Source organism: Theobroma cacao, chromosome 4 (assembly GCF_000208745.1).
Source record: "Theobroma cacao cultivar B97-61/B2 chromosome 4, Criollo_cocoa_genome_V2, whole genome shotgun sequence".
NCBI lineage: Eukaryota > Viridiplantae > Streptophyta > Magnoliopsida > Malvales > Malvaceae > Theobroma > Theobroma cacao.
The window spans coordinates 10876748-10894658 of record NC_030853.1 but is presented as its reverse complement, the minus strand read 5'-3'; the positions used below and the strand labels follow the sequence as shown (position 1 = coordinate 10894658).

Genomic DNA, 17911 nt, shown 5'->3' with positions numbered 1-17911 from the left:
CGTAGGTTCACAGTCCTCTTTACTTTTGTTTATTCGGGGGCCCTCTTGTTATTGTAAATTAAATTAAATATTTTGGCTTACTGTATTTCAGTATGTATAAATTTATTTAGCTTTTACTCTATAAAAATTATTCACGTATAACTCTATAAATATTGGTTTATAAGAAAATAGAATATTTTCCTTAATATTTCTTTTATTTTCTTATTATATTCAAATAACCGTAATTTCGTTTTAAATGAAGATTTTAGACTTTTAAACTCATTTTGAATATGAATTATGTGTTTTGTACTTGTATATTACGTTTTAGCCAGTTTCAAAATTTTTGAGAATAAAATGACCAAAATACCCCTGTGTGGCGAAAATTTTATTTTGATTGTTTTTGATCTAAAATAGTGTATATTCTCTAAAAACTAGATATTTAACAACGATTGCTCACAGAAAAGGAAAGAAACTGATATGTAAACCTTGCGGGGTTTCGGTTGGCATTTCGGATAGTGAGTGTCAATCAGGGACGTTGCGGCGATTGTCATGGGCCTGAGGGAGGTTCCAGGTCGTGACAATAATTTAGATAACAAAGATGTAATTTATTTTTAACATAATATTCAAATAAGTCTTTAAATTATTTTAAAAAATTCCAATAAGTTTTTATTTTTTTTACGTTCAATTACACTTCTGTACTTTTATTTTGAATCAAATAACCCCTTATAATTAACAATCGATTGAGTCTCATTAATCAAAACACTACTTGTCATTTTATATCCACACGATAATGACATGACGTTAGTATGAAGGATAAAAAATATCATATAATTATGTCATCATATCAAATTAATATATCATACCATCATTAATTTTGATTTGTCAATATGTCACATAATCATCAATTATAATATATTAACATGTCACGTCAACATCACACAACATAAAATGATAAATGATATTTTAATTAAGTTAATTTTTAATTATAAAAATTTATTTAATTTCAAAATAAAAATATAAAAATTTATATAATTTAAGATAAAAATATAAAAAAATAAGAAGTTATATAAATTTTTAAAATAATTAAATTTTTTTTATATTAAACTTTTATCTTTTACAAAGATTTTAGGATCGTTGTCCAGTCACAAGATTTTTATCTAACTTTTTTCCGAAAGAAAAAGAAATTCAAAAAAGAGCCTGCTATTTCCAACGTCAGCACTTCCTGGGAAGGAAAACGAAAAGCCCTGCTTAATCCCCAAACAAGTATGGTCACTCTGTAACCATTGAAACTGAAAATTCAAGCTCCTCAAAAATGGCTGCTTCATCCTCTCCAATTCTCTCTCCGTTACATTACAACTGCAACACTATCAACGACAACAAGAAAAAGCTCTTTTTATTAGCAAATCCTCTTCTCTTCAGCATCTCATCCAAACCCATCAAGACAAATGAAGGCTCCTCCATCATCCTCTTCTCTTACAGTTAAAAGAAACCCACTGTTTTTATCATCATTCTATTTCTTTAGTTTTCTCATTTTAAAATAAAAACTTGACTTTTTCTTTTTTGCTGTTATGTTTTGGCAGAATCAGGAAGTGGTTTGACAGCTAAAGACAAGAAAGTTTTGGTCGAAAGATATGGTTTTGATCCCAATGAGGACATATCTGAGCCAAAGGTGGATTTCTTTCCCTTTTTGTTTTATTGGGTTATTGAATATTTGATTAATTGTTTTAAAGGTGCATTTTTTAACTGGGTTATTGTAGACTAAGAGGATAAAGGAAGTGCTAGGGCAAGGGAAAGGGAAAGGAAAGAAAGTAGTGACAGAGGAGGAAGCTAAGCCCCCAAGAACCACTCATAAGTTGCTTCAGGTACCTATATGATGCCTTTGTTTTTTATTTTTATGAAGGTGGAAAAAAAAGGATAACAGGTCTTAGCTTGCAATTAGAAAAAAATAAAATTTCTTCTTTGACATGGAGGCATTGGAGAAATTTTTATATATGTCGGTGATTTGAAGCTGCTTGTGGAATTGGAAATCTCATTAGAATTTAGAATCAATTTGCAAGTCAACTTTTGAGAATGCAATCGAGTCTTTGTGGTTCTAAAGGATTTCTTGAGGAATTCGAGTGTCCCAATGGTTTGCCCAGTTGAAGCTGATTTTATACGTTTATGTTTAGATAATATTTTGCTGTGCTTTTTAATTAGGCTAATCCTTGAGGGTTAATGATTAACAAACCTATTGAACATTCTAGGTGCTTGGAGGAAAGGCTAAAAGAATGAAGTTGCTCTCACCCAAAGGCATGGATGTGAGACCCATGATGGAAGTCGTAAAAGGTGCTGCCTTCGATATATTGCAGGTAGTATATCTTATTTGTAACCCCCTAATCCTGTCCATGTACATCTACAAATAGTTTAAAATTTTCCAAAGCTTTTGTGTCTGTTTATGTCTGATCTAATTGTAAACTGGATTACGTAATTTTAGAGTTATTCTAATTTCTTTTTTCTTAAGAATGAATATTCTACTGTTTTTTAGGTGGCTGGTGGCTGCCCTGCCTCTTTACGACCTGGTCGCTGGTTAGACCTCTACAGTGGTACAGGATCTGTTGGAATTGAAGCTATCAGCCGTGGATGTTCTGAGGTGCCATTATTGACTTATTACACTTCAGCTGGTTGTAGCGTAAGATTTGGTATGCAATAAATGAATTTTAAGCTGAGAAAGCCCAAACAAGCCTTCAAATGTAATTTGACATTTTTGTTTAGGCTTAAGAAACTGAAAGAGTAATTTCCCTTTTTCTTTTTTTTTTAAATATAAAGAAATGTGGTATGTTTCAGGAATATAAATTTTCACTTGTGATTCTACAGGTGCATTTTGTTGAGGTGGATCCTTGGGTTATTTCAAATGTTCTGCGACCAAACCTGGAATGGACTAGGTTTCTTGATGTCTCAGTTATACATCCTGTTCGTGTTGAAAATTTCTTAGAACAAGCAGACCGATTTGTAGGTGTGTTTCTTCTTTAATTTCTTATGGTGAATTCTAGGATTAAAATTTCATGTGATTACTAATTTTTAAATGTAACTTGATATAACAAAGATGAAAGAACAAATCCAAACTTTGATTTTGCAGATCACTTTTCTTGCTCACTGATCATTTCGGAGAAAGAAAAATAGAACAGCTTGTGAGTAATGAGCAATCTTAAAGAAATGAATTTCAACAGAGACAAACTTACAGTAAATTCTAACTTGATCAGTGAGCAGATATGAAGTGTAGTATAGGACAAACTCAGAAATGTAGTTCTTTTGTGAATGTAGACATAAGACTGCAAAGAACAGTCGATGGTTATAACACTTGTTGATGCCAGTCAATTCACTTTAGTAAATTAGAGTCAAGAAAGTGCAATTTGTTAATGGAACAACTCAAATGTGTTAGAAGCATTTTCTTCTGCATCTCAAGAGAAGAACAAAGATACAGGGAGCAGTTACAGGTGTGTAATAAGTCCACCAACCTGGATCATCTTGAAAACTGGTATATCAAAAGAATGAATTGCCAATTTTCAATCAAAAGCATACATTTAAAATACCGATGGGTCAACTGTGCATTTAAATGTTACTATCTAACCTTTCTAATGTTTAATGGCTTCCTTTCTTTTCCATTAGCAGAAACTAACATTTGTTTACTTATAGGTAGTGATGGACCATTTGATTACATCAGTGTAACACCTCCATATATCCAAGTTGATTATGGAACCCTAATGGCTCAAATTTCCAAGTCAGCTATTATTGGAGAAGACACTTTTATTGTGAGTAGCAATTTGTTTTTGGTTCAGAGAATGAGTTTATATGAATACCTTTCCCCTTGTTTTCTCAATTTCTACTTTCATGGTCTAGGTAGTGGAATATCCTTTGAGAACAAACATGCTGGATTCATGTGGATGCCTTGTAAAGGTACTTCTGTTAATTAAACTGTTTATCGTCTTTCCTTTCATAAAAAAAAAATGTTTATCATTTTGCATTAAGCTTCCTGTAATAAAAGAAAATTAATGAAGCTCTGGTCTGAGATAATTCTAGAAAAGTTGGAATAGAATTCATTTGAAGTTTCAGCCCTTCACATCTCAGAGCATAGGAGTCTTGTCTATAAGACTGGTTGCGCTCTACAGTTGTGTTTTTCATTTTGGATTTTTTTTCTACTTGATGGAGTGTAGATATATGCTATTATTGATATAATAATTAGTAATATAAATTTTAGCATGCCAAACCATTTTTTCCATGTAATCAAAGGACAGGACATGGGCAAGTCGTATTGTTTTTAATTGTTAATATGAAATGCAGATAAAGGATCGAAGATTTGGTCGGACACATTTAGCAATATATGGACCCAAGTGGGCCCAGAAGAAAAGAGAGTCACAGAATACCTTTCACAATACAGCTCAGAAATTTTAACTGCAAGTTTACTATTTGAAGGTGGATACTGTCTGAATTATCTCTAAGTTGCAATCTTCAATTGTCTTGACACCAGATATATTGAGGGTACATGGTAATTTTCTGTGTAATCAATGCCCTCATTTGTCAAATGCAGTTTATTCATTGGAATTGTTTCTGTATTATTTTGCATTTTTTAAAGGGGTTGTGTTTCCAAATTGCATATCTATCTCTTCAGTGGAATCCAATATTTCTGTGCTGCTTAATGGATGTGAACCAAATGCCATGGTTTGTCAAGCTGATTTTGTCTAAATTATAAGATCTAAATTTTGTAGTGAAGTTCCTGACAAGGTGCTATAGATTGCTCACTTTGAGAAGTTTTTCAACTTGAACATTAATTTTGGAACCAACATCCAAGCATTTGGCTCATTGGTTGATACATGATCCTCCTACCCAAAAAACAGAGTTCAAATCCCCCTTTCGCCAATTAAAAAAAAAAAACCATTAATTTTGGAACCCCTTGCTCACCTTGTCTCTTGTAATTAAGCTTTCAGAGTGTAGCATATGTACTTCAATGTGTCTCTCATGCTAATTATGCCATTATAGGCATGAGGTTTCTGAAGTGCATTTCCAGATTCACCTTTGCCTTCAATGTAAAGTTGATCATATTTGTAATCTTGCTCTTTGTTATTAATTTGATGAGGCATGTTTGTTTGACTGCTAGGATCATATGTATTTTGCACATAGCCTTCTAGTCACCTTGTAATTCCTGTTAGGGCTGGCATGGTTCCTCATTGGAGTTTTTCATTAAAAGGCAGATCCAAAGCATCTCAACTAACCCTACCTGCTGCACTTTTTCAATGCTGTGGAGCTTGGTTAAAGCACATTTTTTGAACCTAGAATCTGGCGGTCTCTCCAGCATAGAATCAGGACTGGGGCCATTGAGATGCCCATTCTAGCATCCCTTCCTCATGTCAGATAGAAGATACAGTGTCCAAAAGCATGGTTCCCATAAAGAGAAGGGGTTTTTGTTTCAACAGGGGAAGGTGGTCCAATTCAATTGATACTTTGAGTTTTATAGGGGAAAGCTTGTCTCTTGTTTCTTTACTTTTTCTTTTTTTGATTTGTTTTTGTTTTATCTTTTGTAAAGGAAGTTGATTATGGGAAGGCAGCACATAAAGAGACTTGGCAAAATAATTGACATTGGGACATATGTAATCTGTTTAAAACCTCACTGGTACTTGTTATCCAACCATGGTTTTCCATTTTTGAGTAATATTTCTTTTCGAATATTGTTGGTATGGATCTGATGACAGTTAACACTGGTTTCTTGTCTATATTTTCATCTCTGTTTGACGGTCTAAATAAGTAACTCAATTTAGGTGGGGAACCATTTAAGTAATTTTATTTAAGTAAAAAAAATCCTCTGGTGGGACCTGTTCTATCAATAAACACGAAGCAACTGATTTGGGGGGTGGGGAATTTTATGTCCTGGAGTGGATCCAATTTCTCACATGATTGAAAGAGTTGTCCCACAACACAAGCATTGTTGAACTGAAATTCTTGTAGAGGGCAAAGCCCTCGACAAGGAACTCATAAATTTATTCACAAAATCATTTGTGGCTAATTGATAATGACAGCATTAATTGATGTCCCTTTGGCTAAAGTTACTGGGGAACCTTTTGGAAATCTGATCCTCAAAGTGGAGATGTAGTTCTAGATATGGTTTGAGAAACCCAAGATTTCTAATGGAATTACTTAGATGTCATGCACTAGGCTGTTGGCTTTCTAGGAGTTTTAATTTTTGAAGTTTCATTGCTGAATAATTAATTGTGCATTCTTGTATGGTTCATTATGCTTTTAAGATTCACTAGCAAGGTAAGGTCTCCAGCCAATAAGTTTAAGGAGGCATCTCCGCCAATCAATCACAGCAACAAGTTTCCTTGTGGTGCATGTGGAACTAGCAGCAAAAATGTAGTTAGTAGGAGTCAGTTGTATAGTTATTCTTTTAGTTACCCTTTGCTCTCTACCATCTGTTCATGGAGGTTAAATAGCTTGTCTGTTGTTTGCCTGTGATTCCTTTGTTTTGCTGACATTGTTGTGTGAATCTTCTTATTCCTATAGAAGTTCCCAAGTTCCCAAAGTACATTGCCAGATTCCTTGCGTAAGACTGTGTTCCTTGTCTGATAAGAGCATTTTTTTTTTATTTCCAGGAGTGTGTTTCTGATTTCTTCCCTTTATGTTTCTGAATTGCTGTGGAACGGTAGAGAGTTACAATTAATCAAAAGGGGAACATAAACCTGATGCTTTTTCTTCTTTTAGGCTATATGGATAACATAAACTTTTGTGACAAATGGGCTTATGGTGTTTTTCAGAGTGACTGGCATCTCTTTGCAACACAGTAGGGAGCAGGATGTCCTTATGATCCAAATTTAGATTCTTGAAAGGACTTGTTTAATACAGCAAAACAAGTTCACAATTCTCTAATTGCTAGTTTCTCTTTTTGTTCCTGTGGTCATTAGACTGTATCATGTGGGACTCTCAATACCTGCTTTCTGTTTAAAACCAATTTAAGGACATTGCGTGACTGTTTGCCACTTCGCCTACAGCTAGTTATTAATATTATATGTTAACATACATTTCCGGGATTACTTACAATTTTGGTGCCTCATACTTGGTTAAAACTGAACTGGAAAAGTAGGATGAGATACTTACGGAGTAAGAAAACTGCAAGTCAAGCCAAGGCAGTTGTCTGCTTATATGCCTTCCACTTTCGAATTTTCCCCTTGTTAAGGGCTGATTGATGGAATCCTTCTTTGTATGTGTAGCTAGCCAGAAGCAATCCCTTTGAATATATCTACATCAATAAACTTCTTTTATTGATATAGGAAGAGCTTGTTCTTTCCTGATTGAAATGAGGTTGGGCACAACAGAACAATATATTGCTATAACAGGCACAAGCCCCTATGTCTTTTACAAGCTTAGAGTTAGAACACATTAGATTCAGGAGAGATAGTGAGGTCCCCTAGGCTTTGCCTGCTTGCTGCATGAAAATGCACAAACCAAAGCAAAGAAAGAGAGCTCCCATGGGCCCATTCAATATATAAAGCAACAAGGGCAACGAACTTTTCTGTTTTATTGGTCATGCTTCTCTCTCTCCCCTCTCAAAACAGTGTTGCTTCAATCTTACTTCTTTAAATAGGACCAATGACTTCTTACCCGCCAAGTTAAAAACCACCTAAAGCTCTTGTCTTCCTCTGCTTTCTCTTCCCTTCCTTTCTCCTTCTGTTCACCTCTGAGTGTTCCACAATCCACATGCATTTTCCTCCCCTAAAAATCAACATGGTTGCCCTGAGTTCTCTGTCCAATGGCCTGCCATTCTTTGGTGAAAGCTTGTAGAACTGAATCAGCAGAAAGATATGGGGAGGGGTGGTAGAGCTTTGAGGTCTCTGTTTGGAGTTACACTACTTGTGGGAGTTATTTGGTTTTTTTTTGTTGGCATCATAGCAAACCATGCAACGGCGATGACAAAATCAATGATGGTTCCCTCAACTAGGGATTTTAAACATTGGGAGTTTGTTGCACAGGAGAGGTATAATTTTCATCAGGATTTCCATCTCAACTATGTCAGCAAGAGAAGAGTACCTAATGGACCTGATCCCATTCACAACAGGTACATATTCTTGTCTCAGACAACATGTATGTGCATATTTTCCTCTTCACTTAACCACCTGCCTGCCCCCCACTTTTCTTTTCTTTTCTTTTTTGAATTTTTTTAGAAAAGAAATTCAATACTTATCTGATGACCAGGCATGATGAATCAAGCTTCTGTAGCTTGGATTAATCAAGAGACTTGAAAAAGTGATGCTTACACATATATGTACTAGTCTCACTGTAGATTTCCATGTATGACCTTGATACTGATAGATGTTATTGTCCTGTTGAAACAGTAGATATTTTCCTTCTGTTTCAGTTTTGCATTTTGCTTTTGGGAAGGGGGAGGGGACTGAGAAAGGGAGATGTACATTGATTCCTTTTTGATATAATATGATATCCACATATGCAAAAAAGATACCATTAATTCGTATTTCAAATGCATGCAAGCTGGTGATGGTGATGTTCTTTACAAAAGCTTCTTTAAATCAGTCTTTCTCTTATTTTCATAAAGAACAAATAAAGACACTGGGGGAAGTGCTGAGCCACTCTAGCTATGTGGAAGAAAGATGCATGTACAGCTCCTTTCCTTTACAATGAAATTCAAATTGGTATATACTTTGAATTATGTTAGAAAGTTCCTGGAGGTGATAAAGTAGTTAAAATTTGTTCATTCAAAAGAATGGAAATCAAAACAGTGGTCTCTTGTTCTGCTTTTCTTGGCACATAGGATGACTCTCAAGAGTAACTTATAAAGAACATCATATATACTAAACTAGGACTCAACATACATGATGAATGTTTTCTTGTGATATGTTCAGGAGAGCGGCAAAGTCTAGAGAACCACCAGGTCGAGCCTAAGTGTGAGGACAATGACATTCCTTGAGCTTCTGCAGATGATCACGGTGGAGAAAATTTGTTTAAATTTTTTTTATGCTTCGTCGATGGAGAGATCATAAACCTTGTACTTTAAATTTTCCAGAAATTTTCTTGCTAGTACTCATGCTATATGCCACTTTGAGAATTTGGGGAGTAAATATATTCACCAAAAAAGTTTTGGGTTAAGTTTGCACTGCCATTGGTGACTGCCTGAAAATGAAGATTTTCTTCATGGATATCAAGAAAGTAAGTGCTTGCTCTAGCACAAGCATCAAGTACACAACAACTGTGAGAACGACTGAACTTTTGGAGGTGTCCCACCTGCATTTTGCTTGTCCTTGCTTAATTCTTTTAAGGGAAGGAGATTCATGGATAGGGTTTTGTTTAACAATGACAAAACCAGGCCAAGCAGAATTTGCTGTTAGGAGATTGGAGCGAATTCCAATAAAGGAATGTTGTCTCCGTACATTGATGTGTAGCTTTGTAACATATATTAATCAGCTACTACTATCTCTTTTTGGGTTTTTTATTTCAACTCTCTTGTTGCCTTTTCTTCTCCCCAGCTAAATAAAGCAAAAGCCAATAACTAAAGTTGCCCACTTCTCAAAACATTTCCTCCTTGAATTGTGCATTAAAATTTGGCAAGTAGCTAGTTGATCATTCATCATATACATATTTTTCCGAACTTAAAGACAAGAAAATTTACTCAGGCCAATTAAAACCAAATACAATATGTATGGAGACCCACACCCAATTTGTGAAATATGGTATTGTTCCTTTTGACTCAAAAGGGTTTTACGATTTTATCTACAAAAACCAATCCACAGGTATGAGATTAGAGAGTATTAGAAAATATCCCAAGGAAAGTGATACTAGGATTCGAGGCAGAGGTAGATGACATGACCTATATATATAGAGTTAAGGAATTATACCTAATTAACACAAATAATGACAGGGAGACAAGTCTCAAAAGTTCCAATTACTTGTGTTGATCATGGCCTTAATTAGCCCCAGCAGCATAGATTTATCATATCCATATTTGATCACTAGAAAAGAAAAAATGCAAGATTCTATAATGTCCTTGAAGTGTTTCAACTCTTTTTGATGGGACTAAGAGCGTTTCATTTTGCAAAAGCAAAATACTATTACTATGTGATTATTTAATGGTATCTCTCCAAAGCAAGAAGCAATCTGTGGTGACTGCTTTTCTTGCTCTCACTTTTTTGTTTTTTCACCCTCTTTCCTTTAGCTTGCTTCTTTTTTCTGGTTTGATTTTGAATGGTTCGAGAAGCAAAGACTTGGTCCAAAGTAACTGAGATTCAAATTAAGGGAACTTTCTGTTGCATGAGATGGGAGACAGATTCCTTTCTCGTGCAGTTTTCTTTAATCTTTTGATCGAAAGATGGGAAATATTATGCACTCTTTATTTGATGTAACAAAATGACTGCCGCATGGTTCACCAAAAACTTAAACCACTGCCACACCCTACCCTTTGCAACAGGGAAGACAGTAGCCACTAATAACTTTGGCAGTGAAGATTAATAATATATTAAAGTTATAGAAGAATAACCAGTTGTGGTTGTGGTTATTCCTTGACACATGGAAGATCCACTGGTCTTCTAGAGCTTGAACAAGTTGATTATGTAGTCCTCCTCGTTATGATTTTCCAGAGTATGTTGGCTGTTGGCAAGTGTTTCCTTCCAATGCATACTTGCCTTAGTACTGTACTCGCGTTTTTGCTACCTCATACTATAGGACGTTTGAACAGTCATGTCTGTGAATCGAGTCATATGAAAAGTTTGCTTGTGCTTTAAAATCTGCTACTTATGTCATGAAATTCTATTTACCTGAGGAAACATGATTTGATAGTCATTAGAAAATTCACAAAATTAATTATAATCTTGCTGTAAGCACTTGGTGAGTTCAAGTAAACTAGGTTTGAAAAACTTAGAGAAAATTATAAGAAATAACCTTCTTTATAAGCTTAATTTAAAAATATCATTTTTTTATAATTTTAATTATTTTTAATCAAATTTTGACATGAGTTGAGAACAATACCCTTTAAACAATTTCAGATAAGTTAAAATTATTTCAGTTTTCTCTATTTCGCCATCTAGACAAAAATTTTAAAATTAAATCTCGATTTTTCTCTCTAGTCAAATACTGTCTATCTTATCATCCAAAGATGACATCAAGTTCTTTCTTATTTTGTTTTATTTTTTAGATGGTTTAGCGATTTTGCTCTTCTATGGTGATTGCAAGTAGCATGATGAATTTGGTAATTGTATGCTTTCTGGTGATGACTTGCTACGAAACGTGTGCTGTAATTAAGATGTTTGTGTTGATGAGTTAGATTAGATTGGTTAAGATGATGGGCTCAGGGAAAAGAAATAACTAAAGTATATTTGATTGGTTTTATGATGGTTCACAATTTTGTTGTGTCTGGGATTGGGATGATTGTTAAGCATGTTTGTTGGGGATTTTGATTTTTTCTTATGAAATTTTTAATTGAAATTGTTCAAAGAATATTTTGTAAAGAGAATATATTTTATTTTTGCATAAGGGGAGTGAGCAAGGCCCTCCTTATAGGGATTTATTTTGTCTTGCTTAGCAAAAAAAAAAAAGTATGTGTTTTAGGTTCTTGAGTTTATTAATTTATTCATAGAACCCAAAAGTTAAGGAGTTGAAATTGATTAAACTGGTTTTTAAGTATTGCAAGATTGATTTTTAGGCATTACGTGACTTAATCACTGCGTGATTGGTTTTTAAACATTACGTGATTGGTTTTAGGCATTACGTGACTGGTTTTTAAGGCTTGCGTGATTGATTTTTAAGTAATGCCTAAGTCACACAATGCCTAACTAACTACTCACGTAATGCCTTGCTAACAAGTCACACAATGACTTATCAAAAACTAGTCACGTAAAACCTTATCAAAAACTAGTCACGCAATGTCCAGAGTCAGTCATGCAATGTCCAAAGTCAATCACGCAATGCTTAAAAACTAGTCACGTAATTCTCAAAAATCACCAAAACTATTGAATTTCATTTAACAAAATCAACAACTTCAAACGATACACCATATTCTATTTAATAACATAATTAACGAATATGCCTACCAGACAAAAAATACTCAAAATGTTCAAAAATTTTTCTTTATATATCAAAAATCACTCCAAAATATTTAAAAATACTCAAAACGCTTACAGGTTTTCTTCGTGTATCAAAAACTACTTTAAAATGCATATAATGCTTAAACGTTTTTCTTTCTAGTAAGGAATACTCCAGAGATAAATAGTCTGGTAAGGAAAGCTCAAAGAATATGAGTCGGTTTGAGGAGTAGATTTAAACATACTTGACCCGTTAATAGGTTTCGGATTGAAGCGTAGAGCCAAATAAATTGGTTGATTTCATTAAGGGTAATTTTGTTTAAATTTTAATTCTTTTAATTAAAAACAGTTAAAATAATAAAAAAGTCTATTATTAGAAACACTTTATGTATGAGGCCCATTTAAAAAAAGAACTCAAAAACTTATGGGCTGTTTTGCAATGAAAGAATTATGAACCTCTCATTTTTAAAAATTTGGTCATTAAATGGTTTGGTAATGGGTGAAACATTGTAAAAAGTATGGTGGAGTACAAAAATCTGAAGTGTTCAATCTTAAAATCTCTTATCCACCCAAATTTAGATGTTTCAGTATTGGGTGCTAGTTGTCACGTAGATTAAAAGTATAGTTTGGCATCTTGAGACCATTGTGATCACTATTTTTAGGTTGCTTTACAGTGAGTTGAATCTCACGTTTTGCATTTTAATGGTTCAATCTACATATATATGTTTCTCCTACATTTTAGTTTAATTAAAGTAAAAGTGCACATTCCAATTGTTTTTCATGTTGCTTCATAGCTCAACAAGGAAGTAATGCTTTTGTTGGTTCCTATTGAAACTATATGGAGTGGGCAACAATCCGATTTGACCATCAATTGTGATAGAAGAATTCTTCATTAAGTTGTGACAGAATTATTATCAAATACGGTATTAATGTCGGAAAAATTTTTTCACAACTTTTCCATCACAAATGGGACAGTTTCTGATAGTGAAATTAGTTCACTCATGTTAAGGCTAATTACTGAGATTAATTGGTTCAGTCATGTTGTGACAGTATTATCCATAGATTGTGCTTGGTTAGAAAATACACAGGCATTGGGGTGAATGAAGGAATTTTATCTTGTAATCTGTGATTTTGATCAATATATATGTTCTTTGAAAAGCTTATGCTTTCTCGGGCCTTCCTTTATACTTTACCAGAGAAAGGCCTGCTCAACTTAAAATAAAAGAAAGTTCGAAAATGTAAAATAATCCAAAAATAACGAAGATTTAAACTCTAAAAAACATAAATTTAAAAAGTCTAAAATTAGTCTGAACTTTCCCATCAACTTGAATTTAATCCAAATCAAGCCGCCATGTGTCAATAATTAGACTATACAAGTGTCAATCAATTAATTCATTTAAAAATAACTTTTAATATATGTAGATGCAAGTGTAAGCATAGATAGTTGTATGTCCAATGACAACATCTGATTAGCAGAGTTAAATTGCCAAGGCCAATGTCTGCTCTGATACAGAAATTTTTCGAAAGCCTTGAGTTTGGACACATGAACCCATTTTAAAATCAGAGTTAAATCAGCTTCTGTCTCTACAAAGCAAGGAGGGATCAAGAAAAGGTTCATCACCAAAAAAAAAAAAGAAAAAAAGACGAATCCTCTTTCATCTTTAAGGCAGAAAGGATGAACTCTGATTTAGAATCTGTGCTGAGTAACTTAACCCAAGGGACAGTGTTAACAACTTGAAAGCAATTAAGCAGTTATAAGGTGCCTCAACCCCTGCCCCTCCTTCCAGCCACGCAGCCCCCTTTGCCATTTTCTGGTTCGTTTAAAAGAACGATTAAGTCCTTCCAACATGAGAAAGGAGATAATAGGTATTCTGACATTCAGCAAAGGTTGCCTCAGGCCTCAGCAAGTCTCCCCAGGATACATCCTTACACACAAAAAACAGAAGGAAAGTCCAAAACCACCACCACCACACATAAACATCAAAAAGAAAAAAAGGCTTAGTGTTCTCAACTTATCCAGAATCAATCAAACCAGTGATTAGTATTCAAAAGAAAAATACTGTACATATTGCCCTTATGCTGGTATGCTGCTTTATAGTATAATGGGGTGCATATTTTGACCAATTTGCAACTTAGTTGCAAGGATTTTCCAGCAGCAAAAGCATTTGGGGCACAAATATAATCAACTTGTTGCTTTGCCAACAGTGCTGTACAAACAAATGGATGCCAAGCACTTGTTGTTAGGAGAGCATGTGATTCAGTGCACTCCTGTTGTCATCAGCCAATTTCGCTATGGATAAAAACAATATATGTCATTCCTGGCATTCAAACTATTGTGATGATGTATTATATCAGCAACAGCTATAGCACTGGACAAAGGATATCTACTCACATCACTGCCACCAGTGCTGCAATACTCGCTAGTTAGATCACAAGGAAAAAAAGGTTTAGTTTTTCTCTTGTTATTCAAGTTTGGTTAACATAATTAGGCCCTGCATTACATGTTCATGCCTCTAAGTACTAGATTGATCCATGGCTGCTCACTGCTTGGGCATGTAAAGCCATCAACAAACAATAGCATAACCACTTGCAGTCAACCACACTGGTATCATACAAGTCCATCACTCTACTAACAGAAAATGATTAACCGTATAAAACTTTTCACACTGCTTCTGTAATACAGCAGCATTAAGGCCTTTTTCCTTTCCTCCTATCATGAAAGATATTGATACGCAAAACAAAATTAAAGAATTTTGGGTGCCAAAAGCAGATGATGATTTCTTTGATACTATAGATATCAAATTGTTTTACAAGCTGCATTGAGCATCTTCCATATATAATCTCTAGACTACAAACAGAACATACACGACTACTATGATCAGGATTCAGTATCAATTTCATTGCAAAACAAAGAGGAAAGAACTAGATTTCTTGAAGATTCAAAAGCCTACAGTATAACAAGTTTATTGTATTATACAGCTATTTATAACAAAATACAAAAAGGCAACTGAAATGGAGATTGGCGTCATATATATCAAAAGCCTTTGAGAATTTAGCACAAGAGATGTAGGAATTTTGTAAGCAAGCACTGCCATTTTGCATACATCTCCCAATTTTACTCTAAAGCTACATTGATTCATTATCTTGCTTGCTGAATATCAGAGGGAAATCATCGAACTGTTCTGAGAAACCAAGTTCCTCAGCCATGCTTTTCAATGACTGGTAAACCTGGTACATGGACCATCTGTCCTTTGGCCGAGCAACCACACAATTACATGCAATTTTGAGGAACTGCAAAATTTCCTCATCATGCCCCTTTCCACGGAGAGAATTGTCGATGGCATCCTTGATTCTGCCAGAGCTAGAGAGATGATTTACCCAATCCACCAAATTACCCTTAAATCCTTCTTCACCTGCATTAATTTCTAAGGGTTTTTGCCTAGTTACCAATTCCAGAAGAACTACACCAAATCCATACACATCCCCTTTAAGTGTAGTGACCATAGTGCTTGAGTACTCTGGAGCTATATAACCAAATTCCCCTAAGTCTCCATTCTCAAAACTAGTCTCATTAACATCTGAGGAAGTCATGAGCCCTGCCAATCCAAAATCCATTATCCTAGCATCAAAGTCCTCGTCAACAAAAATCACATTGGAGCAGATGTTCTGCTGCAGGAATGGAGGCTGGCACCCATGGTGCAGCCAAGCAAGACCCCTAGCGGCACCCAAACCAATCCTAAATCTTGTTGGCCAATCTATGGCAGCAACACTTCCATGTAACAAGGAATACAGAGTCCCATTGGACATATGCTTATAAACCAGTAGCTTCTCCTCCTCCACAATACAAAATCCCAAAAGGGGTGCCAAATTTGGATGCCTAAGCTGGCCTAATCTATTCATCTCCCAACGAAACTGCTTCTCACCAAGCTTACAAGTTGTAAGCCTCTTGATTGCAAGGGCTGATCCATCAGGAAGCACTGCCTTGTACGTGGTTCCCGTCCTAGTTGAAATTATGATGTTCTCTGCATTGAAATTGTTTGTTGCTGCCATCAAATCAGCCAATTTAACTTTCACAAGTGGCTTCTGAAACAATGAAACTTGAGTCAACTTATAAGCCCTCAACCTCTCAGCCCAACCACTGTCATCACCCCTTCCAAAATACCCTTTCTTCCTCCTCCTCATCGATCTCAAATGGTACCACCACCAAACCCCAAATCCCAACAACATTGAAGCCGCAGCACCAAAAACCCCAGCTGCAATTATAATTGCTAAGTTCTTCTTACTCAAACCCCCACACTTTCCAAGATTACCCCCACAAAGACCACTATTCCCAGCAAAATCAGCCTTATCATGATTCTCAAAAGATGAAGGAATGGCACCGGTCAGATCATTATTTGCTACAGAAAACTTCTTCAGCCTACCTAAAGCGGATAATTGATTTGGAATTGACCCTGAAAGCCTATTATTTGACAGTGTCAAATAATTCAAATAAGCACACTTTGATAATTCAGGTGGGATGGAACCTGACAGATCATTGCTAGACAGATCAAGGGTTACTAAATAAGGTAGCCAAGTACATATTTGTGGAGGGATCGTACCAGAAAGCTTGTTAGCTGACAGATCCAAAGTCTGCAAACTCTGACAGTACTCTAAAGATTCAGGTAACTGTCCTGACAGTTTCATGTCACGAAGTTGAAGACTTAGCAGGCGATTTTCACGTTCGTTCCAACATGTAACTCCAACAAACTTGCATATGAAACCAACTGAATTGTTGTTGAAAGTCCACGAGCTTAACTTACGATCTGGGTCTTTTAGAGAATTCTTGACACCTTCCAGGCACTTCATATCATCTTCAGTTACAGCTGACAGAACAAATCCTGGCAAAAATATCCATGCTAAAACAAAGCTGAACAAGATCTTTAACCTGCTGGAAAAAGATCCCTTCATAGCTTATGATCAAAAATAAATAAAGAGAAAAAAAAGAAGAACCAGAGTTTTATTTGTGACTTAGATCACAAAAATAACACTGGAGTTCATCAGATAAATTTTTTCCTCTTCCTCTTTTGTGGATGCGCTACAATGACTTGGGAGCGAGCAGATTTGCGCGTAAAATGCGTTGAATGGTCAAAAGAGGAAGAGCCTGTGAAGGGTCATTGACTTGGAGATGTCTCTGAGAAATTACCAAACAATTGCTTAACAGTTGACAGTATGATTGATTCGATTATTTTCAGTAATACTCATATTTGTGTTAGTATTTCCATTTTCCTTCTTCTCCTTGTGAGTGCTTTTTGTCAAAGAATTTTTTGTTTTTCTTATTGTGGAAGTGATTGTGCTTGTTTGACTAGAAGATTATTTATTTAAGAGGGTTAATTAAGAATTTGTTGACCAAGAAACTACAGTCATGATCCACTAAAGATGATCTTAGTTGAATACTGCACCCAAATAATAATATTCCTTACTTGTTCCTTTTAATTTGATTCAAGATAATAAATTTTTATGTCAAGGATTTAATCCTACTAAAAAACTTTTTTTTTTCCTCTTTAATTTAGGAACATCAATTTTAAATTTCATCTGAGGAATTTAATTCAATATATTGAGAGACAGCAACATTCCATAGAGATTCTTATAAGTAATAAATATTTTGGATAAATAGTTGAAATAGGTGTAAGTATTTATCCCAAGGAATTGTTGTTTGCACACAACCAATCAAATTATTGGGATTTGGATGTGCTCAAATTTGGTTTGCTGCCATTCGTCAGATTCTAGTTATTATCTTTTAAGAAATGAAAATGGGAGGTATTGGTTCTTTTATTGTGACCACTGGGCCATTGTCCACCAGCATGTGGAATGGACTCTTTTGCCACAGTCCAAGAAAAGAAAAT

General features: G+C 35.0%; 2 protein-coding genes and 1 long non-coding RNA gene across 9 annotated transcripts; 2 read left to right on the top strand and 1 right to left on the bottom strand.

Moving 5' to 3' along the window:
* LOC18601373 (putative rRNA methyltransferase YlbH) lies at positions 1160-5678 on the top strand. Of its 7 annotated transcripts, XR_001927670.1 has the most exons (11): positions 1160-1457; positions 1560-1648; positions 1737-1841; positions 2223-2327; positions 2504-2608; positions 2833-2971; positions 3652-3767; positions 3856-3912; positions 4297-4501; positions 5111-5432; positions 5537-5678. XR_001927670.1 is itself a non-coding variant. In XM_018120180.1 (9 exons), the coding sequence occupies exons 1-9, from the start codon at positions 1292-1294 to the stop codon at positions 4405-4407; spliced, it is 993 nt and encodes a 330-aa protein (XP_017975669.1). In that variant the 5' UTR covers positions 1160-1291; the 3' UTR covers positions 4408-4656. The 7 variants fall into 7 exon arrangements, 1 of the variants encoding a protein (XP_017975669.1); XR_001927671.1 differs by having other exon boundaries at positions 5205-5678; XR_001927672.1 differs by having other exon boundaries at positions 5201-5678.
* Positions 7011-9510, top strand: LOC108661805. Its single transcript, XR_001927674.1, has 2 exons — positions 7011-8059; positions 8862-9510. It is a non-coding gene; the product is annotated as an uncharacterized LOC108661805 (long non-coding RNA).
* Positions 14900-17366, bottom strand: LOC18601375 (inactive LRR receptor-like serine/threonine-protein kinase BIR2). The gene has a single exon (XM_018120214.1). It carries the CDS (start codon positions 16974-16976, stop codon positions 15156-15158), a length of 1821 nt encoding a protein of 606 aa, XP_017975703.1. The 5' UTR covers positions 16977-17366; the 3' UTR covers positions 14900-15155.

What these genes read in the sequence shown, in the direction of transcription:
- LOC18601373 (XM_018120180.1), top strand. Translation starts at nt 1,292, where the DNA reads ATGGCTGCTTCATCCTCTCCAATTCTCTCTCCGTTACATTACAACTGC. An exon ending in CATCATCCTCTTCTCTTACA is followed by an intron (nt 1,458 to 1,559) that starts GTTAAAAGAAAC and finishes ATGTTTTGGCAG; the next exon opens with AATCAGGAAGTGGTTTGACA. An exon ending in CCACTCATAAGTTGCTTCAG is followed by an intron (nt 1,842 to 2,222) that starts GTACCTATATGA and finishes TGAACATTCTAG; the next exon opens with GTGCTTGGAGGAAAGGCTAA.
- LOC18601375 (XM_018120214.1), bottom strand. Translation starts at nt 16,976, where the DNA reads ATGAAGGGATCTTTTTCCAGCAGGTTAAAGATCTTGTTCAGCTTTGTT.